Source organism: Thalassophryne amazonica, chromosome 4 (genome assembly GCF_902500255.1).
Source record: "Thalassophryne amazonica chromosome 4, fThaAma1.1, whole genome shotgun sequence".
Lineage (NCBI taxonomy): Eukaryota > Metazoa > Chordata > Actinopteri > Batrachoidiformes > Batrachoididae > Thalassophryne > Thalassophryne amazonica.
This window is the reverse complement of record NC_047106.1, coordinates 134,572,025-134,596,789: the sequence shown is the minus strand read 5'-3', so window position 1 is coordinate 134,596,789 and position 24,765 is coordinate 134,572,025. Positions and strand designations below refer to the sequence as shown.

Genomic DNA, 24,765 nt, shown 5'->3' with positions numbered 1-24,765 from the left:
GGCACTTCTGATTTAAAGCTCTCTTTTTCAGAGGAGCTACAGCATCCAAAGTTGTCTTCAATGAGGATGTAAAACTATTGACGAGATACTCTATCTCACTTACAGAGTTTAGGTAGCTACTCTGCACTGTGTTGGTATATGGCATTAGAGAACATAAACAAGGAATCATATCCTTAAACCTAGTTACAGTGCTTTCTGAAAGACTTCTAGTGTAATGAAACTTATTCCCCACTGCTGGGTAGTCCATCAGAGTAAATGTAAATGTTATTAAGAAATGATCAGACAGAAGGGAGTTTTCAGGGAATACTGTTAAGTCTTCAATTTCCATACCATAAGTCAGAACAAGATCTAGGATATGATTAAAGTGGTGGGTGGACTCATTTACATTTTGAGCAAAGCCAAATGAGTCTAATAATAGATTAAATGCAGTGTTGAGGCTGTCATTCTCAGCATCTGTGTGGATGTTAAAATCGCCCACTATAATTATCTTATCTGAGCTAAGCACTAAGTCAGACAAAAGGTCTGAAAATTCACAGAGAAACTCACAGTAACGACCAGGTGGACGATAGATAATAACAAATAAAACTGGTTTTTGGGACTTCCAATTTGGATGGACAAGACTAAGAGTCAAGCTTTCAAATGAATTAAAGCTCTGTCTGGGTTTTTGATTAATTAATAAGCTGGAATGGAAGATTGCTGCTAATCCTCCGCCTCGGCCCGTGCTGCGAGCGTTCTGGCAGTTAGTGTGACTCGGGGGTGTTGACTCATTTAAACTAACATATTCATCCTGCTGTAACCAGGTTTCTGTAAGGCATAATAAATCAATATGTTGATCAATTATTATATCATTTACTAACAGGGACTTAGAATAGAGAGACCTAATGTTTAATAGACCACATTTAACTGTTTTAGTCTGTGGTGCAGTTGAAGGTGCTATATTATTTTTTTCTTTTTGAATTTTTATGCTTAAATAGATTTTTGCTGGTAATTGGTGGTCTGGGAGCAGGCACCGTCTCTGCGGGGATGGGGTAATGAGGGGATGGCAGGGGGAGAGAAGCTGCAGAGAGGTGTGTAAGACTACAACTCTGCTTCCTGGTCCCAACCCTGGATAGTCACAGTTTGGAGGATTTAAGAAAATTGGCCAGATTTCTAGAAATGAGAGCTGCTCCATTCAAAGTGGGATGGATGCCGTCTCTCCTAACAAGACCAGGTTTTTCCCAGAAGCTTCGCCAATTATCTATGAAGCCCACCTCATTTTTTGGACACCACTCAGACAGCCAGCAAGTCAAGGAGAACATGCGGCTAAACACGTCACTCTCGGTCCGATTGGGGAGGGGCCCAGAGAAAACTACAGAGTCCGACATTGTTTTTGCAAAGTTACACACCGATTCAATGTTAATTTTAGTGACCTCCGATTGGCGTAACTGGGTGTCATTACTGCTGACGTGAATTACAATCTTACCAAATTTGCGCTTAGCCTTAGCCAGCAGTTTCAAATTTCCTTCAGTGTCGCCTGCTCTGGCCCCCGGAAGACAATTGACTATGGTTGCTGGTGTCGCTAACTTCACATTTCTCAAAACAGAGTCGCCAATAACCAGAGTTTGATCCTCGGCGGGTGTGTCGTCGAGTGGGGACAAACGGTTAGAAATGTGAACGGGTTGGCGGTGTACACAGGGCTTCTGTTTAGGATTACGCTTCCTCCTCACAGTCACCCAGTCGGCCTGCTTTCCCAGCTGCTCGGGATCTGCCAGAGGGAAACTAACGGCGGCTAAGCTACCTTGGTCCGCACCGACTACAGGGGTCTGGCTAGCTTTAGAATTTTCCACAGTGCGGAGCCGAGTCTCCAATTCGCCCAGCCTGGCCTCCAAAGCTACGAATAAGCTACACTTATTACAAGTACCATTATTGCTAAAGGAGGCCGAGGAATAACTAAACATTTCACACCCAGAGCAGAAAAGTGCGGGAGAGACAGGAGAAGCCGCCATGCTAAACCGTCTAAGAGCTAGTAGCTGCGCTAAGCTAGCGGATTCCTAAAAACACACAAAGTGAATAATGTGTAAATACGAGGTCTCTTAGATAATAAACCGACCCTTTTATTTTTTTTTTAACTATATGGATTTGAATGACATGCGATTACACCAATCATGCTTGAACCCTCGTGCGCATGCGTGAGTTTTTTCACGCGTGTCGGTGACGTCATTTCCCTGTGGGCAGGCCTTGAGTGAGATGTGGTCCCGCCCTCTCGGCTGAATTCCTTTGTTTCACACGCTGCTCGAGACGGCGCGCGTTGCTTTATCAAAAATTTTTTCTGGACCTGTGAGGAATATCCGAGTGGACACTATTCGAGAAATTAAGCTGGTTTTCTGTGAAAAGTTTAACGGCTGATGAGAGATTATGGGGTGTTTCTGTCGGTGTAAGGACTTCCCACGGAGCGGGACGTCCTGCAGCGCTTCCAGGCACTGTCGTCGGCCTGTTTCGAGCTTAAAACATCCTAATTTAAGGCTTAATTCACCCAGGACATCGTGAGAGAACAGAGAAGATTCAGAAGAGGCCGGCATGAGGAATTTATGCGGACATTCCACTGTTTAAGGACATTTTTTTAATGAAAGACGTACGCGCAAATTCGCCGAGTCGTTTCCGTGACGACTCGGCAAATCTGTGTGCGCCGCGACAGGAAAAACACCTCCGTGTTGAAAACCATTTGTAGAATTCAGGCGGCTTTTAATGGCTTTCAACAAGTGAGTAACTGAGAAATTGTTTAACAGCTTGGGCATGTTCCAACTTGCCCGTTAAGATTTCCAACGGAGGTGTTTTTCCTGCCGCGATCCCCCGCGGTCGGGTCCAGCCCGACATGCGACTCTGCCCGCACGTTCTTTCATTACAAAATGACCGTTAACAATGGAATGTCCGAATAAACTCCTCATGCCGACTTCTTCTGAAAGTTCTCTGTTCTCTGACGACTTACTGCATCAACAGAGCCTGAAATGTGGAAGTTTTCAACTTGAAACGGCGAGACGCTGCCGCCTCGAAGCGCAGATCGCCGTCAGGCGCCGTGGACCGTCCTTACAGCGACACTACCAGACCAAAATCTCTCATCAGCCGTTAAAATTTTTACCGAAAACCAGCTGAATTTATTGAATGGTGTCCACTCAGTTGTGCCTTACAGTTTTGAAAAAATTTTTATCAAACAAAGCAACAGTCTCTGAGCCATTCCTAAACAATGAAAAAAATCGACGAGCGGGTGGACGACTCCTCACTCAAAGACTGTCCACAGGCGAATGACGTAACCGACAGGCGTGAAAAAACTCTCGCATGCCCACGAGGGTTCAAGCATGTCTGATGTAATCACACGTGATTCAAATCCATATGGTTTTTGAAAAAAAGATCAATTATTATATCATTTACTAACAGGGACTTAGAATAGAGAGACCTAATGTTTAATAGACCACATTTAACTGTTTTAGTCTGTGGTGCAGTTGAAGGTGCTATATTATTTTTTTCTTTTTGAATTTTTATGCTTAAATAGATTTTTGCTGGTAATTGGTGGTCTGGGAGCAGGCACCGTCTCTGCGGGGATGGGGTAATGAGGGGATGGCAGGGGGAGAGAAGCTGCAGAGAGGTGTGTAAGACTACAACTCTGCTTCCTGGTCCCAACCCTGGATAGTCACAGTTTGGAGGATTTAAGAAAATTGGCCAGATTTCTAGAAATGAGAGCTGCTCCATTCAAAGTGGGATGGATGCCGTCTCTCCTAACAAGACCAGGTTTTTCCCAGAAGCTTCGCCAATTATCTATGAAGCCCACCTCATTTTTTGGACACCACTCAGACAGCCAGCAAGTCAAGGAGAACATGCGGCTAAACACGTCACTCTCGGTCCGATTGGGGAGGGGCCCAGAGAAAACTACAGAGTCCGACATTGTTTTTGCAAAGTTACACACCGATTCAATGTTAATTTTAGTGACCTCCGATTGGCGTAACTGGGTGTCATTACTGCTGACGTGAATTACAATCTTACCAAATTTGCGCTTAGCCTTAGCCAGCAGTTTCAAATTTCCTTCAGTGTCGCCTGCTCTGGCCCCCGGAAGACAATTGACTATGGTTGCTGGTGTCGCTAACTTCACATTTCTCAAAACAGAGTCGCCAATAACCAGAGTTTGATCCTCGGCGGGTGTGTCGTCGAGTGGGGACAAACGGTTAGAAATGTGAACGGGTTGGCGGTGTACACAGGGCTTCTGTTTAGGATTACGCTTCCTCCTCACAGTCACCCAGTCGGCCTGCTTTCCCAGCTGCTCGGGATCTGCCAGAGGGAAACTAACGGCGGCTAAGCTACCTTGGTCCGCACCGACTACAGGGGTCTGGCTAGCTTTAGAATTTTCCACAGTGCGGAGCCGAGTCTCCAATTCGCCCAGCCTGGCCTCCAAAGCTACGAATAAGCTACACTTATTACAAGTACCATTATTGCTAAAGGAGGCCGAGGAATAACTAAACATTTCACACCCAGAGCAGAAAAGTGCGGGAGAGACAGGAGAAGCCGCCATGCTAAACCGTCTAAGAGCTAGTAGCTGCGCTAAGCTAGCGGATTCCTAAAAACACACAAAGTGAATAATGTGTAAATACGAGGTCTCTTAGATAATAAACCGACCCTTTTATTTTTTTTTTAACTATATGGATTTGAATGACATGCGATTACACCAATCATGCTTGAACCCTCGTGCGCATGCGTGAGTTTTTTCACGCGTGTCGGTGACGTCATTTCCCTGTGGGCAGGCCTTGAGTGAGATGTGGTCCCGCCCTCTCGGCTGAATTCCTTTGTTTCACACGCTGCTCGAGACGGCGCGCATTGCTTTATCAAAATTTTTTTCTGGACCTGTGAGGAATATCCGAGTGGACACTATTCGAGAAATTAAGCTGGTTTTCTGTGAAAAGTTTAACGGCTGATGAGAGATTATGGGGTGTTTCTGTCGGTGTAAGGACTTCCCACGGAGCGGGACGTCCTGCAGCGCTTCCAGGCACTGTCGTCGGCCTGTTTCGAGCTTAAAACATCCTAATTTAAGGCTTAATTCACCCAGGACATCGTGAGAGAACAGAGAAGATTCAGAAGAGGCCGGCATGAGGAATTTATGCGGACATTCCACTGTTTAAGGACATTTTTTTAATGAAAGACGTACGCGCAAATTCGCCGAGTCGTTTCCGTGACGACTCGGCAAATCTGTGTGCGCCGCGACAGGAAAAACACCTCCGTGTTGAAAACCATTTGTAGAATTCAGGCGGCTTTTAATGGCTTTCAACAAGTGAGTAACTGAGAAATTGTTTAACAGCTTGGGCATGTTCCAACTTGCCCGTTAAGATTTCCAACGGAGGTGTTTTTCCTGCCGCGATCCCCCGCGGTCGGGTCCAGCCCGACATGCGACTCTGCCCGCACGTTCTTTCATTACAAAATGACCGTTAACAATGGAATGTCCGAATAAACTCCTCATGCCGACTTCTTCTGAAAGTTCTCTGTTCTCTGACGACTTACTGCATCAACAGAGCCTGAAATGTGGAAGTTTTCAACTTGAAACGGCGAGACGCTGCCGCCTCGAAGCGCAGATCGCCGTCAGGCGCCGTGGACCGTCCTTACAGCGACACTACCAGACCAAAATCTCTCATCAGCCGTTAAAATTTTTACCGAAAACCAGCTGAATTTATTGAATGGTGTCCACTCAGTTGTGCCTTACAGTTTTGAAAAAATTTTTATCAAACAAAGCAACAGTCTCTGAGCCATTCCTAAACAATGAAAAAAATCGACGAGCGGGTGGACGACTCCTCACTCAAAGACTGTCCACAGGCGAATGACGTAACCGACAGGCGTGAAAAAACTCTCGCATGCCCACGAGGGTTCAAGCATGTCTGATGTAATCACACGTGATTCAAATCCATATGGTTTTTGAAAAAAATAATAAGGTCGGATACTTTTCTAATAGACCTCGTAATTTAGAGGTGATTCAGCAGAGGGAGTGCTTTAGTTAAGGCACGTGAAGATTACACTGTGAAACAAATCGTTATCTAGTTAAGTAGATCAATCTAACTGCGTAGATTAAACAGCTAACAGATACAGCAAAACACCGCTGTGCTCCGGAACAGGAAGTGATACAATACCGCAGTGAGAGCCAACCACCAGTAGAGGCAAGCAAGCTAATGAACTGTCTACATTTATTTTTAGACAAAATAGCTTGAAAAGTAATGAGTACATTTTTAAGACTGGTAGATTCATTAATTGATATCTGCATTTCAACCAGGAAAAAAAAAAACACTGTATATAAATATTTATTATAAAGACAGCAGGAGATGATGTAACAGTGACTCCAGTGTGTTTGTTAAAGATGTGCTTTCTACAGTCACATTTCATTTACATTTGATGGCTGTCAGCACATGTAGTCGTGACATAAACCTCATGATGAAATCATTTTTTTAATTTCGGAATTTCATTTGATTATGTCCTCATTGACTGTGTGATTGCTTTTAATGTAATAAGGACAGAAATATATTAATTGGACTAAATGTCTTTGGCTGAACTTTGACTTCACGGACATGTTTAATAATTCATTCATTTAATGTTAAAACATAAAAAGAAACAGCTTTTTCAAATAAAGTAGTTGCTCTTTAAAGAGCCTTTGTTTTATTTAGAAGCATAGCAGCAAGTGTGAGTTTTCAAAGACAGCAGGTGAGCTGGACCCTCAGGACATTTAACCAGATGAAGGGCTTTTCTGCAGCTTCAACCTCATGGTGGAGTTTTTGAAGAAATTTTCCTCACATTTTGCAGAACAGAGCTGTTCTCTTCTTCCTTCTGGACTTTAGGGGCCTCATGTGCTGTGCGCCATGCCAAGTTCATGCCTGGCATACGCATATTTCCACAGCTGTTGTTCCACTGCAGATGCATACAGGTGGTGCTGGGAAGCTGTTAATAGTGTGAAAACAAGAAGTCATCAGTGATGTGCACACCAGAGACACACTTATGAACAATTAACACACTCGCGTGTTTGCAATTATATGGGTGGATATGCAGTTGTGCTCAAAAGTTGACATACCCTGGCAGTTTTTTTTTGGGGGGGGGGGGGGGGGGGGGGGGGGGGGGGCATTTTTCAGAGAATATGAATGATAACACAAAATCTTTTTTCCAGTTAGTGGTTGGGTGAAGCCATTTATTATCAAACAACTGTGTTTACTGTTTTTAAATCATAATGACAACAGAAACTAACCAAATGACCCTGATCAAAAGTTTACATAACCCCGTTCCTAATACTGTGTATTGCCCCCTTTAACATCAGTGACAGCTTGGAGTCTTTTGTGTTAGTTGTGGATGAGACTCTTTGAAGGTAAAGCTGTCACTGAATAAGAATGTCATCCAGGTACGTCACATTCCAACATGAAAGCGCAATTTGCAGCGAGACCGGTTTCCCTAATGTAATCAGAGCTATTGGCTGCACACATATTGCTATAAAGGCACAATCACATGATGAATTTGTGTTTGTTGGGACGTTGTGTGAAATGTAAATAAAAACAGAATACATTCATTCATTCATTCATCTTCTACCGCTTAGTCCATTTAAGGGTCGCGGGGGGCTGGAGCCTATCCCAGCAGCCATAGAGCGCAAGGCGGTGTACACCCAGGACAGGACGCCAGTCTGTCGCAGAGCCCCAAAAAACGAACACAGACACACACACCTACAGACACTTTAAAGAGTCCAGTCCACCTAACCCGCATGTCTTTGGATTTGGGAGGAAACCGGAGCACCCAGAGGAAACCCATGCAAACATGAGGAGAACATGCAAACTCCACACAGAAAGGCCACGGGAATTGAACCCACGACCTTCTCACTGTGAGGCAACAGTGCTAACCACTAAGCCACTGTGCTGCCCCAAAACAGAATACAATGATTTGCAAATCCTCTTCAACCTATATTCAATTGAATACACCAGAAAGACAAGATATTTATTGTTCAACCTGATAGACGTTTTTGTTTTTGTGCAAATATTTGCTCATTTTGAACCTGTGCCGAATCAACATGCAGATCCACCTTGGATTTGCTGTGGTGACCCCGAGTGCAAACAAGGGAGCAGCCGAAGGGACTTACTTTTTATTTGCTCATTTTGAAATGGATGCCTGTAACACATTTCAAAAAAGCTGGGATGGGGCAAAAAAAGACTGGGCAAGCTGATGAATGCTCAAAGAACACCTGTTTGGAACATTCCACAGGTGAACAGGTTAATTAGAAACAGGTGAGTGTCATGACTGGGTATAAAAGGAGCATCCCCAAAAGACTCAGCTGTTCACAAGCAAAGATGGGGCAAGGATTACGACTTTGTGAACAACTGTGTGGGAAAAAATAGTCCAACACTTAAGAACAATGTTTCTCAATGTTCAATTGTGAGGAATTTAGGGATTCAATCAACTACAGTCTGCAATCAGAAGATTCAAAGAATCTGGAGAACTTTCGACATGTAAGCAGCAAGGCCGAAAACCACCATTGAATGCCCGTAACCTTCAATCCCTCAGGCGGGACTGCATTAAAAACCAACATTGTGTAAAGGATCTTACCGCGTGGGCTCAGGAACACTTCAGAAAACCATTCTCAGTTAACACAGTTTGTCGCTACATCTACAAGTGCAAGTTAAAACTCTACCATGAAAAGTGAAAGCCATATATCAACAACATGCAGAAACGCCGTCGCTTTCTGTAGGCCCGAGCTCATTTGAAATGGACAGACGCAAAGTGGAAAAGTGTGCTGTGGTCTGAAGAATCCACATTTCAACTTGTTTTTGGAAATTATGGACGTAATGTCCTCCGGACAAAAGAGGAAAAAGACCATCCAGATTGTTACCGGTGCTAAGTTCAAGAGCCAACATCTGTGATGGTATGGGGGTGTGTTAGTGCCCATGGCACAGACAACTTACACATTTGTGATGGCACCATCAATGCTGAAAGGTACATCCAGGTTTTGGAGCAACACATGTTGACATCCAAGCAACGTCTTTTTCAGGGACGTCCCTGCTTATTTCAGCAAGACAATGCCAAGCCACATTCTGCACGTTACAACAGCATGGCTTCATAGTAAAAGAGTGCAGGTACTAGACTGGCCTGCCTGCAGTCCAGACCTGTCGCCCATTGAAAATGTGTGGCGCATTATGGAGCAAAAAATACAACAACGGAGACCCCGGACTGTTGAACAACTGAAGCCGTACATTAAACAAGAATGGGAAAGAATTCCACCTACAAAGCTTCAACAATTACTGTCCTCAGTTCCCAAACACTTATTGAGTGTTGTTAGAAGGAAAGGTGATGTAACACAGAGGTAAACATACCACTGTCCCAGCTTTTTTGGGTGTTGCAGGCATCCATTTCAAAATGAGCAAATATTTGTACAAAAATACACACACACACGTTCCTGCTAACTCCAAAAAACAAACAAACAAACAAAAAAACAGATCAGAATGAAACATGAATGAACATTCTTGGGACACAGACCCTGGACAAGTTCAAAGATGGCTAACCTTGATGTATTTTAAGAGGTTAAAAAAGTCACATTCTGTTTCAATCTGATCTGTTTTGTTTTTGAGTGATGCGGGTGACCTAATCAGAGTAGAGCTGCACTGTGATGTCAGTCGGTCTCCTTAAAACCGCTTAGTTTCATGTGTTTATACACATGCTTCTCATATATTCTGTAAAAGCTAGAGAGAAATAAACACTTCTAAAACTGAAAATGCTGTTTTTGTAACCTGATAACACCTCTGGAGTCATTTAGAAGATGTTTTGTAGACGTTAGCTTGCACACTAACTTTTGCTAACTCAAAGCTAACTTCCTGTGGAGATAACTTGTCTCATTAATAACTGCAAATGCACAGAGGGTGATCCACAAAATATCCCTTGACTTGGACAACATGAACAAATGATGATTTGATTTGAACATGTACAAATTGTACGTAAGACAATAAGAGCTTAACAATTAATGAAACAACTGCCAGTTATAAAGAACACAATGCTCTGTAGCAGAACCAGGAAGAATATAATATGTGTTTTAGGATATTTGAAATTATTACTAATAATTTTACCTCGGAAAAGGGCACCACCTATCACTGATTTTAGGGTCAGTTCCTAGCGGGAGTTTTAGGAGTTAAATTCGTCCCAATCAGAAGGGAATTTACTTTGGTATTTATTAACGTGAAAGAAAATTAATAATGTTATTGGATAGTTAAATAAAGCCACTCTGTTTATCTGACATTGTAGCCCATTTTGTGAGCTTGATCACAGATCTTTCATGTTAATATAGCTGATTTTTGGTTTCTGCTCCCAAAAGAAACTGTTGTGTGAGAAGCTGGAGGAGCAGTTGCAGAATCTGGACAGTGTTTTGAAGAAGAAGGAGAGAGCAGAGAGGAGGTAAGCACAATCCAACCAGTTGGCATCCTAATAAACGGTCTCAAATGCAGCAGTTTTCACTTTCTGGTCTTCGTTTGTCCAGGAGGGAGCGGCTCGTGTATGTTGGAATCAGCGTGGAGAACATCATTCCTGTGAGTAAATTCTATGAATTTTTAAAAGCATACAGTGCATCCACATGTTTTTACTTGTTTGTATTATATGCCATTAAAACTTTTTTTGGGCGGGGGGTGGATGTCTCAGGAGAAAGATGAGGAAGAAGAGAAAACTGTGAAAAAGAAAGACAGCAAACACCTTAAAAATCTGGGGAGGAGATCAACCAGAACTCGAAAGAACATCAGCTACAGGTGGGTGTGGCCTATTGAGGTAAAAGTATGTAGTTTAACAATACATAACACCTTTCAGTCCAGGGGTCACAATATGCAATGGGGATTAAGAGTACCCAGAGGGCATATTTCCACCAACACTGGTCAACCTTTGTGATGATTTACTGCAAACACCAAATTATTACATCATAGAAATGATGAATCTGTTCGAACCATGAGCTGCTTGATAGCAGGTGTAATGTACTTTTAAATGTGTTCATGGAGCTGATCATGTTGATGATGTGTTTGTCTTTACATTGCAGCTCTGGATTCAAGTTATTGAGCTTGTCAGTCAGATCAGTAAGAAAGGCTAAATCCAAGAGCCACTGACTGCCTTCTAGCTGTGCCAATTCAGCATGAGTTGAATGTTTCAGAAATTCTTTAATTTCGGCAAACAATTCAAAAATTTACCTCTGCTACGCCACCTAACATCTGTGTTCAGCACCAGATCTGTGTGTGTTCTGCACCTGTGTCTTCCAGCTGCGCATGTAATAATCGTCTCTGCAGACTTCTGGTCCAAACAGAACAAGCAATCTTGTTAGCTACATCCATCACATCTTCCATATTTAAAATCTTTCAGCACATCCCTTGCTCATGAATTATACAGTAGGACATCTGGGAAAGATTCACACTGTTTGCACAATCCGATGAAGCCAGCAGTACATCCAACCATTGCTGGAGCCCCATCGGTTGTAATGGAGACGAGTTTGAAGAGACGCAACTGGCTCTTCCATAAAACCTTGAAAAATGCCTGTGCTTCTTGTGTGCCCTTCCAAGACACAATGGTCAGCAGTTTTTCTTTTATATTCATGACATCAAAAACTAGTCTAACGAAAACACATAGCTGAGCCACGTACACAAAATCAGTGAATTCATCAATTTGGAGAGAAAAACCCTCGCGTGTCAGTTGCCGTTCATCATCCTTGCCATTCCCTCGCATCGCTGTGTAACAGAATTTCTTGATGCAAATCCTGAATAGCAGGATGACCAACAGAGTTAGTTGTCACTTGAAGTCTAGTTGATAGATTCCGAAAGAACAGAATGCTGGGTGACACAGTCTTATATATTGTTACTCCAACAAAGTCACACCCACTAACGTGACTTTGTTGGATAAGATCTCGATCTCTGTGCATGTGAGTGTGGGATAATCCAGGTGCTAAGCACCGCCCTTTGGCAGTCATCCAGAATTCATAGGCCCGTACATAGTTAACTCCATTTTCGTTGTTTGTGTGCATTGTAGGTTTGATGACTTTGACGATGCCATTGATGAGGCAATAGAAGAAGACTGCAGAGATATTTGTCCAGGTGAGTGGATCAATGACCTTTATTAAAATTGAATTTGTTTAAAAAAAAAACAAAAAAAAAAACAAAAATGGAATTTGACCATTGGGGTTTTTCTGTAATTATTGTATGGCTTTTGCATTACAATATAAAGTGCCTTGGGGCAACTGTTTGTTGTGATTTGGCGCTATATAAATAAAATGTATTTGATTTAAAAAGTGTCACATTTTTTAAAATGCCTCACTTTCTCATTACACGTAGCCAATGGCAGCTACTTGGACTGGACTGCATTTATACAGTACTTTTCCATGTGAATTAGAAGCTCGAAGCGCTTTACATTAATGCCTCGCATTCACATACACACACACCGATGTCAGGGTGCTACCATGCAAGGTGCTCACTACAGGCCGGTAGCAACCTTGGGTTTAAGGATCTTACCCAAGGACGCTTAATGTTGTTGTCTGGCCTGCCTGGGGTTTGAACTAAGTCACGTCCACCACTTTACCACTAGACCATCAGTTTGAATGATGCTGTCTGTGGTGAACATGAGATGAAGTCAAATCTAGTAATTGGTAAGTATTAATATTTGCATTGATAAGTGTACAGGTGTACCTAGTAGAGTGGCATATGATTGGAGCTTCATTAAAATTCTGATGGTTGTACCTAATCTTTTTTTTTTTTCTCCTCTGCTAGGACAGGGACAAAATATTGGCACCATTGTGTCAGATGAGGGGAGACAGAGCCAGCGGCCAATGAGAAGCTTTTCTGCAAGGAACAAAAGGAGGCGAAGATTGAACGACCTGGAGAGCGAAAGCACAGCAGGCGAGAGTGAAGAAGAGTTTATGCTCAGCAACAGGTAACTAACTCGACTTTACAAGAGCGGTGCATGTGAGTGAAGCCTGTGCGTGCATACTATGCATGGTATTGATAAGATTTTATCAATATCAGTGACATTATTGATCCGATTCCTTATCAATTCCCTTATCGATACCGCTTGTGAATTTTCTTTGTACTAAAAGTATGCTTTAAGACACATTTTATTGTGTCTTAAAGTAAATAAATATGAAATTGGTCACTGGATCCTTGATCTCTGGACATAAATAGAAATAAACTCTAGTTTTTTCATCAAAAGCATTTCCTTTCAAACATTAAATGTCACTCCATACCTCTGAGCTCAGGTGACTGCACATCAGCATCAGTGTAATTCATAAAGAATGCAGCATGTCTCATTTTGAGAGGGGAAAAAAACATTTTAGTTGATTGTAGTTTGTTTGTATTACAGTGTTTGGAAAGAGGTGTCATTTGATTTAAAACGGTGATTTACTTTGAGGTTAATAATTCCGATTGGACTCTGACTTGACTCGGCAGAGAGCAGCACAGTGTTTGGAGCTGTGCGAATGGAACAGAGGACAATTCTCATTTCTTGACTGCAACAAGACAAGAGTCTCAGTTAGTGAATTTAATCCACACAAAAGTGACTCAAGATTGACATTTTAATGGCTTTGAGAGGGTTTAAGAAGCAGACTTGCTGCTTCTCAGGCGCAGCGACTCAAAGAACCAACGAGCCAGCGGATCGAAGCATTGATTCATTGGTTCATGCTTCAAAGCAGTGTCGTGCTGCACAAGTGGTTGATTACAGACCTGCTGCAAGGTCTTTAATCAGTGTAAAGAAATGATAATTTTCCTGATAAACACCCTCAAAAACAACGGCCGCTCTGAAGGGACTGATAAGAGAATCATTAAGTAAAAAGACTATTGATATCTGTGGATCAAATCATTTCTTAACGATTCTCGAAAAGAACCAGTAGTCGATACCCATCCCTGTGCAGACACGCTTATACATGTCCTCCTCCTTAGTATCTACTGAGTTGACGTGTTCAGCGTTCAGATTGGTCATAGAGTTGAGGGTGTGTTTGTGTGTGAGAGTGAGTGGGAACTCAGAAATGGACTGTTTTTCCTCCCTCCTGTTACAGCTCAGATGAGGAGGATTTTGCTGCATCGGGAGCAGATGATGACTATGGAGATGGGGGCAGTGAAGTGGGCAGCCTGGACAGCGGGACCCGACCCAGGCGTATCCTGAAAGGAAGACTGAAACGCAGACCCAGCAGGATCCAGCGGCGAACCAGAAAACCTCTGAAGGGAAGGCAGAGGCACTTCTCTGAGGATGACAGTGATGAAGTCCTTGGTGAGTTCACTGCCAGACTTCAAAACTCTGTAAAAGACTTTGCAGTATGACTAACACTGGCCCTTATATTATCTTGATTCACATCAGTGTTATCAGAATGTGCATTGTTTTGTACAATGGCTCAGTTTTTCAATCATCTCTGTGTCCTGTTGATACAACTCATTAACTATGACACTGTGTTGGCCCATCATAGTTTCTTGATGAGCTGAAAATACTTTTACACTTCTCATAATAATGTGTCTAATGTAGTACTCCAGCAAAATGTTGTGAGCCTTCTTGTCTCATTTATATACTATATTGGTTGGCTGATAGCATCGGCCGATATGAGCCTTTCATGAACATGTTGTACAGCTGTTATTTTTTCTGATATGAAAACTTTTTTTAACTAAATTAATGCAGAGAAACACTCTGTTGGAAATGGTGTCATTGTGTAGTTTGTCCAGCAGAGGACACTCTGACTGCATTGTTTAAGGCTGCATTTACAGTGGGACCCCATCACCCCTTTGTCACATCAGCTGCAAGATACAGACAAAGCAACCAGCTGTCATTCATTTCCAATCAGATTAGATGTTTTACAGCAACAAGAGACAAGTGGTCGCTATGCTGCCAGTTAAGCTGATGTCAACAATAGACGAGTCTAGTTTATGGAAATGCCGAGTGGTGCAGTACGATGCTTTTCATTCTAAGTGAAGGCAGCGTGACAACAGTGTAAGACAGTGCGACTGCTTTATTGAGCTGAAAAATTCATGTAACCCCAATAATTTGTAGCCTGTGTGCAGTTACTGTGATTGCTGTGCAGAATAGATGGAGGTTGTTTTTTTTCCCTCCACTGGATTCTAATGTTTGTCTGGGTTATGTTCTGGCTCAGACTCTGTTTAGGACTGAGTGGTAGGTTGGGGGGGGGTCCAGTAACTTAGATGTCATTGTCAGTGATGAAAGGTTTACTGACCTGAATTTGTGGATGATGCTGTGCTCGTTGGGCAATCAGTGGATGCTCTGATTGCAGCACTGTATAAGCTGTGTAAGGAGCTGCATTTGTGGTTGTCCTGACTTGACCATCAGAACTGTATCTGTTTGTGGTGAAAGTGTTGAACACAGTGACATGCTTGTCTGTGGGTCCTTGATCTTGAGGATCAAGACACACCTAGGAAGAGCTTATGGAGTTATGACATCACTGGACAGAGGTGTTTGGTGGTGCTGATATCTTTGCAGGAGAATGAAGGTCCAAGTCTTTAAGGTCCTGGTTAGGGCTGTCACAATTATTACAATATTCGTCAATCGCAATTATTTTTCATATTCGCGATTACCGTGAATTATTTATTTTATCCACAAAGCATAAAACGACTCAATCTGACGTCATTGTGCTGCAGCCTCGCTCTCGTCTTAACGCAGGACAATAACAAGGAGGCTGACAGCCGATTAAAACAGTGCCGTCTTCTTCAAAAGCCGTCTAAAATGTGGAGCTGTGTGTGTGTGTGTGTGTGTGTGTGTGTGTGTGTGTGTGTGTGTGTGTGTGTGTGTGTGTGTGTGTGTGTGTGTGTGTGTGTGTGTGTGTGTGTGCGTGTGTGTGTGTGTGCGTGTGTGTGCGCGCAGAGTTAACAGGCTGCAGACTGCGAGGGAGGGGGTGGGTGAGGGAGATTCCTGAATGCAGGCGCGACACGTTCAGTGCGCAGCGAGCGTGGAGCAGAGAGTGGATTTTAACCCGAGTGAACATGTTAACAAAACGAAAACGTGAAGCTGCTTTTACTTCTCTCTGAACTTTCTCTAAAGGTGTGATTCTGCTGTTACTGTCCTGTTCACACCATGTGCGCGTCGTATGCTGAATTTATGGGATCATGAGATGAAATAAACGGTCAAATATCTTTAAAAACATATTTAAAAAATGAGAATATATGAATGAACTGAGCCACAAAAAAAAACAATGTTCAGACGCACAAATCACAAAAAGCAGGTGAGAACTCTGAACTTTAACAGCTGTTATTTTCCAAAGGTATTTATTTGTTCAATCTTGAGCTTAATGCAGTGTTTAAGCACAAAACGTGACTGATGAGGAGAAACAATTTCAGAAATGCAACAGAAACAACCACAATTCAGAAAAAGTTGGGACTGTATGTAAAATGAAGATAAAAATAAAAATGTTGCACTATTCCCAGTTTCTCCACTCACAGAAGCCAAACATTCTTCCAGAGTTGTGTAATTATACTACAATAGTAGAATATAAAGAAGGGGAAAAAAATTAAAAAAAATAGATAATATATTCGTCAGTCGCAATTATTTGTCTGACAATTAATCGTCTCCAGAAATTCCTAATCGTGACAGCCCTCGTCCTGGTGCTACCTGTCTTAATGTACGGTTGTGAGACTTGGATGCTACAACTACGACTACTTTTGAGACACGAGGGTACGAGGGTAACCAGGTTGTCTACATGGGTGTCTGAAAACCAATCAATCAATCAACTTTTTTTTTATATAGCGCCAAATCACAACAAACAGTTGCCCCAAGGCGCTCTATATTGTAAGGCAAGGCCATACAATAATTATGAAAAACCCCAACGGTCAAAACGACCCCCTATGAGCAAGCACTTGGCTACAGTGGGAAGGAAAAACTCCCTATTAACAGGAAGAAACCTCCAGCAGAACCAGGCTCAGGGAGGGGCAGTCTTCTGCTGAGACTGGTTGGGGCTGAGGGAAAGAACCAGGAAAAAGACATGCTGTGGAGGGGGGCAGAGATCGATCACTAATGATTAAATGCAGAGTGATGCATACGGAGCAAAAAGAGAAAGAAACAGTGCATCATGGGAACCCCCCCACAGTCTACGTCTAAAGCAGCATAACCAAGGGATGGTCCAGGGTCACCTGATCCAGCCCTAACTATAAGCCTTAGCGAAAAGGAAAGTTTTAAGCCTAATCTTAAAAGTAGAGAGGGTATCTGTCTCCCTGATCTGAATTGGGAGCTGGTTCCACAGGAGAGGAGCCTGAAAGCTGAAGGCTCTGCCTCCCATTCTACTCTTACAAACCCTAGGAACTACAAGTAAGCCTGCAGTCTGAGAGCGAAGCGCTCTAATGGGGTAATATGGTACTACGAGGTCCCTAAGATAAGATGGGACCTGATTATTCAAAACCTTATAAGTAAGAAGAAGAATTTTAAATTCTATTCTAGAATTAACAGGAAGCCAATGAAGAGAGGCCAACACGGGTGAGATATGCTCTCTCCTGCTAGTCCCCGTCAGTACTCTAGCTGCAGCATTTTGAATTAACTGAAGGCTTTTTAGGGAACTTTTAGGACAACCTGATAATAATGAATTACAATAGTCCAGCCTAGAGGAAATAAATGCATGAATTAGTTTTTCAGCATCACTCTGAGACAAGACCTTTCTGATTTTAGAGATATTGCGTAAATGCAAAAAGGCAGTCCTACATATTTGTTTAATATGCGCTTTGAATGACATATCCTGATCAAAAATGACTCCAAGATTTCTCACAGTATTACTAGAGGTCAGGGAAATGCCATCCAGAGTAAAGATCTGGTTAGACACCATGCTTCTAAGATTTGTGGGGCCAAGTACAATAACTTCAGTTTTATCTGAGTTTAAAAGCAGGAAATTAGAGGTCATCCATGTCTTTATGTCTGTAAGACAATCCTGCAGTTTAGCTAATTGATGTGTATCCTCTGGCTTCATGGATAGATAAAGCTGGGTATCATCTGCGTAACAATGAAAATTTAAGCAATACCGTCTAATAATACTGCCTAAGGGAAGCATGTATAAAGTGAATAAAATTGGTCCTAGCACAGAACCTTGTGGAACTCCATAATTAACTTTAGTCTGTGAAGAAGATTCCCCATTTACATGAACAAACTGTAATCTATTAGACAAATATGATTCAAACCACCGCAGCGCAGTGCCTTTAATACCTATGACATGCTCTAATCTCTGTAATAAAATTTTATGGTCAACAGTATCAAAAGCAGCACTGAGGTCCAACAGAACAAGCACAGAGATAAGTCCACTGTCCGAAGCCATAAGAAGATCATTTGTAACCTTCACTAATGCTGTTTCTGTACTATGATGAATTCTAAAACCTGACTGAAACTCTTCAAATAGACCATTCCTCTGCAGGTGATCAGTTAGCTGTTTTACAACTACCCTCTCAAGAATCTTTGAGAGAAAAGGAAGGTTGGAGATTGGCCTATAATTAGCTAAGATAGCTGGGTCAAGTGATGGCTTTTTAAGTAATGGTTTAATTACTGCCACCTTAAAAGCCTGTGGTACATAGCCAACTAACAAAGATAGATTGATCATATTTAAGATTGAAGCATTAAATAATGGTAGGACTTCCTTGAGCAGCCTGGCAGGAATTGGGTCTAATAAACATGTTGATGGTTTGGATGAAGTAACTAATGAAAATAACTCAGACAGAACAATCGGAGAGAAAGAGTCTAACCAAATACTGGCATCACTGAAAGCAGCCAAAGATAACGATACATCTTTGGGATGGGTATGAGTAATTTTTTCTCTAATAGTCAAAATTTTGTTAGCAAAGAAAGTCATGAAGTCATTACTAGTTAAAGTTAATGGAATACTCAGCTCAATAGAGCTCTGACTCTTTGTCAGCCTGGCTACAGTGCTGAAAAGAAACCTGGGGTTGTTCTTATTTTCTTCAATTAGTGATGAGTAGAAAGATGTCCTAGCTTTGCGGAGGGCTTTTTTATAGAGCAACAAACTCTTTTTCCAGGCTAAGTGAACATCTTCTAAATTAGTGAGACGCCATTTCCTCTCCAACTTACGGGTTATCTGCTTTAAGCTACGAGTTTGTGAGTTATACCACGGAGTCAGACACTTCTGATTTAAAGCTCTCTTTTTCAGAGGAGCTACAGCATCCAATGTTGTCTTCAGTGAGGATGTAAAACTATTGACGAGATACTCTAACTCCCTTACAGAGTTTAGGTAGCTACTCTGCTCTGTGTTGGTATATGACATTAGAGAACATAAAGAAGGAATCATATCCTTAAACCTAGTTACAGCGCTTTCTGAAAGACTTCTAGTGTAATGAAACTTATTCCCCACTGCAGGGTAGTCCATCAGGGTAAATGTAAATGTTATTAAAAAATGATCAGACAGAAGGGAGTTTTCAGGGAATACTGTTAAGTCTTCTATTTCCATACCATAAGTCAGAACAAGATCTAAGATATGATTAAAGTGGTGGGTGGACTCATTTACTTTTTGAGCAAAGCCAATTAGAGTCTAATAATAGATTAAATGCAGTGTTGAGGCTGTCATTCTCAGCATCTGTGTGGATGTTAAAATCGCCCACTATAATTATCTTATCTGAGCTAAGCACTAAGTCAGACAAAAGGTCTGAAAATTCACAGAGAAACTCACAGTAACGACCAGGTGGACGATAGATAATAACAAATAAAACTGGTTTTTGGGACTTCCAATTTGGATGGACAAGACTAAGAGACAAGCTTTCAAATGAATTAAAGCTCTGTCTAGGTTTTTGATTAATTAATAAGCTGGAATGGAAGATTGCTGCTAATCCTCCGCCCCGGCCCGTGCTACGAGCATTCTGACAGTTAGTGTGACTTGGGGGTGTTGACTCATTTAAACTAACATATTCATCCTGCTGTAACCAGGTTTCTGTTAGGCAGAATAAATCAATACGTTGATCAATTATTATATCATTTACCAACAGGGACTTAGAAGAGAGAGACCTAATGTTTAATAGACCACATTTAACTGTTTTAGTCTGTGGTGCAGTTGAAGGTGCTATATTATTTTTTCTTTTTGAATTTTTATGCTTAAATAGATTTTTGCTGGATATTGGTGGTCTGGGAGCAGGCACCGTCTCTATGGGGATGGGGTAATGAGGGGATGGCAGGGGGAGAGAAGCTGCAGAGAGGTGTATAAGACCACAGCTCTGCCTCCTGGTCCCAACGCTGGACAGTCACAGTTTGGAGGATCCAAGAAAATTGGCCAGATTTCTAGAAATGAGAGCTGCTCCATCCAAAGTGGGATGGATGCCGTCTCTCCTAACAAGACCAGGTTTTCCCCAGAAGCTTTGCCAATTATCTATGAAGCCCACCTCATTTTTTGGACACCACTCAGACAGCCAGCAATTCAAGGAGAACATGCGGCTAAACATGTCACTCCCGGTCTGATTGGGGAGGGGCCCAGAGAAAACAACAGAGTCCGACATTGTTTTTGCAAAGTTACACACTGATTTAATGTTAATTTTAGTGACCTCCGATTGGCGTAACAGAGTGTCATTACTGCCGACGTGAATTACAATCTTACCAAATTTACGCTTAGCCTTAGCCAGCAATTTCAAATGTTCTTCGATGTCACCTGCTCTGGCCCCCGGAAGACAATTGACAATGGTTGCTGGTGTCGCTAACTTCACATTTCTCAAAACAGAGTCGCCAATAACCAGAGTTTGATCCTCGGCGAGTGTATCGTCGAGTGGGGAAAAACGGTTAGAGATGTGAACGGGTTGACGGTGTACACGGGGCTTCTGTTTAGGGCTACGCTTCCTCCTCACAGTCACCCAGTCAGCCTGCTTTCCCGACTGCCCGGGATCTGCCAGGGGGGAACTAACGGCGGCTAAGCTACCTTGGTCCGCACCGACTACAGGGGCCTGGCTAGCCGTAGAATTTTCCACGGTGCGGAGCCGAGTCTCCAATTCGCCCAGCCTGGCCTCCAAAGCTACGAATAAGCTGCACTTATTACAAGTACCGTTACTGCTAAAGGAGGCCGAGGAATAACTAAACATTTCACACCCAGAGCAGAAAAGTACGGGAGAGACAGGAGAAGCCGCCATGCTAAATCGGCTAAGAGCTAGTAGCTACGCCACCTAGCGGATTCCTAAAAACACACAAAGTGAATAATGTGTAAATAATTTAGAGGTGATTCAGCAGAAGGAGTGCCTTAATTAAGGCACCAGACAGGCCATGAAGCAGCACAGGTAACGCACGACAACAGCGAACGCACGACAACGGTGCTAAAATAAAATAAAAATCGACTAGACACGCTGTGGAGCAGCACAGGTAACGCACGACAACAGAAAAAAAAAAATAAAAACGAAAGCGTTAGCAAGCTAGTTAGCTTGCCAACGCTGATGAAAGTTAGCTGATAAAAGTGCTCCGTCGCGATGTTTCGACCGTTAGAGGTCTTCCTTAGGCGTTGGAGCACAGTGAAAAAGTAAAAAAAAGTAAAAAAGTCTTGAAAAAGACTGTTAGTTCAAAGTCCAAAGCAGCAGGTAGCAGTCTCTGTGTAAACAGTCCCAACAGAGAGCCAAAATTCTGATGCAACGTCTTCCTCCTTCCCACATAATGCCAAAACCAGAGGGTGGTTCTGTAGTGTGGTGGATGCGGTGACACACAGCAGTCCCAGACCAAATCTGTTGCATGTTCTGTTGTTTACACAACTTTAAGTATCTTTTCCTCTCTTTGTCCTTGCCAGGCTCCGACCAGTTCAGCAACATGTCTGACAGTGACATGGACAAAAAGAGGCTGGGTCTGAGGCGGGGCCAGCGACAGCAGGTCAACTACTATGAAGCTTCTGATTCGTCAGATAACTCTCCAGGTTCTGCCAAAGATAAACCCCATGGCAGCCGACGCAAGGAACACCTCTCCAGTGATTATAGTGATGGTTTGTTACCTGTAGTAGCCACGGGGCAAAAATGGAACATTCGTTTGGCATTGCAGGACCTAAAATGTAACTTTCACCCAACAAACCCTTTGCTCTCTTTTTGTTTGTTTGTTTGTTTTTTCTTTTCTTTTCTCAGAGTCACCTTCATCCAGGGACTCAGAGGAGGATGACTATGAAGAAGACGATGATGAGCAAAGAAGGGTGAGAAAGAGGAAAAGAGAGAGGGAGGCCTGCAGTCGATACATGACAAGACCAAAGAGAAGGCGGTACAAGGACAGCAAGGATGATAGTGACACAGAGAGCAGGAGGCAACCCAAAAGAAAACTGGAGGATGAAAAAACAGACATGACACCAGAGAGGACTAAAAAGGAAGGGGAAGATTTGGAGAAGATGGGCCGGGGGAAGAGGAGAGAGATACTCTCGCAGCAGAGGCGCAGACGACTTGCTCAGATGCTGAAGAATCGGCGGCCTTCAACTGATGACGAGGATGACGAGGAAGGGTCTGAGGACTCGGACTCTACCTCAGAGGAGGATCGGCCCATACGGAAAAGACTCAACCGCATAGACTCAGATGAAGGAGAAGATGAGGAGGAAGGAGTTCAGACGGCGACGACCCAAAGGTTTTCAGAAGCAGAGGGGAATTCTCGGGTTTCTGCAGACGATGACAATGAAGACAGTGTCACACAGGAAATGGGGAGGGGCGATGACCCCACCCCATCAAATGGACATTGGACCTCCAGAGGGTCTTCGGTGCCTGATGGGGGCAGTTCTGCAGGACACAGTGCAAGAATAGCCCCACAGGAAAGACAGAATGGACCCTTACACCCAGAATCTCCTGATGATGAGGAGGAGGAGTCGGACTCTTTAAACTCCCTCCAGAACAGTCCACAGTCCTGATAGATGTTTTTATGTAAATAAACACCCCCCCCACTGTCAGGCCTTTCACCATCTTTAAAATCTGATGCGTCTCCCTTCTTCTCCTACCTCTTTCTCTTCTCACCTTTTCTTTTCCTTGCTGTTGTATGATGGTGCCGTGCTCTCCATCATCACCACACACCATCAGCATAACTTAACGGTACCCAGTTAAGCTCAGCGTCACCGCCAGCACATTGGACCAAAAGCATCTCAAACACACACACACACAGGGTTTGAGCTCATTTCCCCAAGCCGTACCTTCTTTGTTTTTCTGAGTCTATCACCAACACAGTGGCCCATGGTGACGCAAACACGCCCCAGCTGGGTGTGATCTAAATGGACCCAATAGCTCATTTGTAGTGTATATCATTTCAAAATCTCTTGTTCTCATAGCACTTAAAGCTGCCAGCCAGGAGCGTGCCATTGACAGCCTGAGCACAGTCTGCCTTCAGACCCCATGCTCAAACTTTGTTGTAAATATGAAATTGTAGACTTGGTGTGAAAGTGGCCAAAAGAAAGCATAACCTGCTAGAAAAAAAGTTATGGATGCTTAGTTTTCTCAATGCAAGAGAAAGTTTTTACACCAAAGGGGAACTCCCTTAGAATTGGAGCTTGATTTTTTTTTAATTATTATTATTATTATATACACACAAATGTATATTGTGCAGAATGATTGCACAAGTCAACCAAGTAACCATAAGAGCATAAAATACAAATTCATAATTATGTTCTGTCATTAAACCAAGCCACAGGTGTGACAGTGTTGCCTCATTATTGGAGGTAAATGAAGAAGAACGGTCTTGAAGCTGATTGGCTGAGGCTGTGCAATGGCTACTTGACATAAGGCGAAGGAACGATGGCGAGGGCGCACTCTGAGAGCCACAGGGTTTGGCTTCACACTGGTCACTTTGACAGAGTTGGTCACATTTCCTGTACATAGTTTGCTCGTGCACTGTTCTTCCTCTGATAATAGACGTCCTGTCCTCTTGTAAAGTATAGTGTTCTATTTTCTATATGAAGGAGAGGAGGGTTCGTGCGAAGCTTCAGCAGCACGTTTTGTTTTCTTTCTTTGCTGTTGATTCTGTAAAACAACATGAACTCACGTTTGGAGATTAAATTTGGAGGGATTATTGGAATGTGTTTTTAAGAAGAAATACAGCTTTCTTCTGTTTTTTTTTTTCTCTTTTTTTTTGATTGAAGCTCAGGGGAGACAAAATATAAACACTGATCGCCAATCAGATGTTATGAGCATTTGGTTTCTCTGCTGGCTGCTTCGTCTTTGATATAATCACAGTTTGAGGATCTCTGACGTGTATAAAAGCTGTTGAGTTTAGGTACTCTAATGTACAAACACAGAATGGTCGAAACAATAGTTGCACTGTGTGGGTTTTAATTTTTATCCTGTTGATTGTTTTAGTTTTAATCATGGGGCCCAGGTCAAACTCAGCATTACGCCCGGAGATCTTTTCAAAACGTGGTAATGCTTTGAGAAAAGGGTTCAAGTGTTATGAGTCTAAAATACAATATTTCTTGATTTTAAAAATTGATAAAGGTCAAAATAACCGTTTTTAAAAAGTTGTTGAGAGAATTTACAAGAAATATCTTTCTGTATTCTCCACATTGCAGCTATTTTCTTAGAATAATTTATTTTAATGAGGTAATCTAAATCCACACTGGATCTGCTGTGGTGACCCTGAACAAACAGCAGCAGCCAGAAGACTTACAGATGTACAGTTACAACAAACTCTCATTAACCTTGAACCATTCATTCCATTTCTGATGTTTTCTGTATCAGTTGACATAAAGTGACAACTTTTTCATAATGTTGAATGTGGTTTTTTGTTTTCCCCCATAGAAATATGAATTACAACTATTTTCAACAACAATGATAAAGATTCTGATGTTAAACTTATAAATTACAACTTGATTGTAATAATTTATTAGCATCATTTCCACTGGGG

The 24,765-nt window shown here is 42.5% G+C and overlaps 1 protein-coding gene across 1 annotated transcript in view; it reads left to right on the top strand.

Moving 5' to 3' along the window:
- rsf1a (remodeling and spacing factor 1a) overlaps positions 1-24,250 on the top strand; it is a 63,155-nt gene extending 38,905 nt beyond the window's left edge. The window contains exons 10-17 of the mRNA XM_034168626.1: positions 10,334-10,413; positions 10,496-10,544; positions 10,654-10,757; positions 12,016-12,080; positions 12,750-12,912; positions 14,030-14,241; positions 21,701-21,889; positions 22,026-24,250. Of these exons, the coding sequence (XP_034024517.1) occupies positions 10,334-10,413; positions 10,496-10,544; positions 10,654-10,757; positions 12,016-12,080; positions 12,750-12,912; positions 14,030-14,241; positions 21,701-21,889; positions 22,026-22,786 (1,623 nt within the window). The 3' untranslated portion in view covers positions 22,787-24,250. The remainder of the gene's footprint in view (positions 1-10,333; positions 10,414-10,495; positions 10,545-10,653; positions 10,758-12,015; positions 12,081-12,749; positions 12,913-14,029; positions 14,242-21,700; positions 21,890-22,025) is intronic.
- Positions 24,251-24,765: the final 515 nt, after the last annotated feature.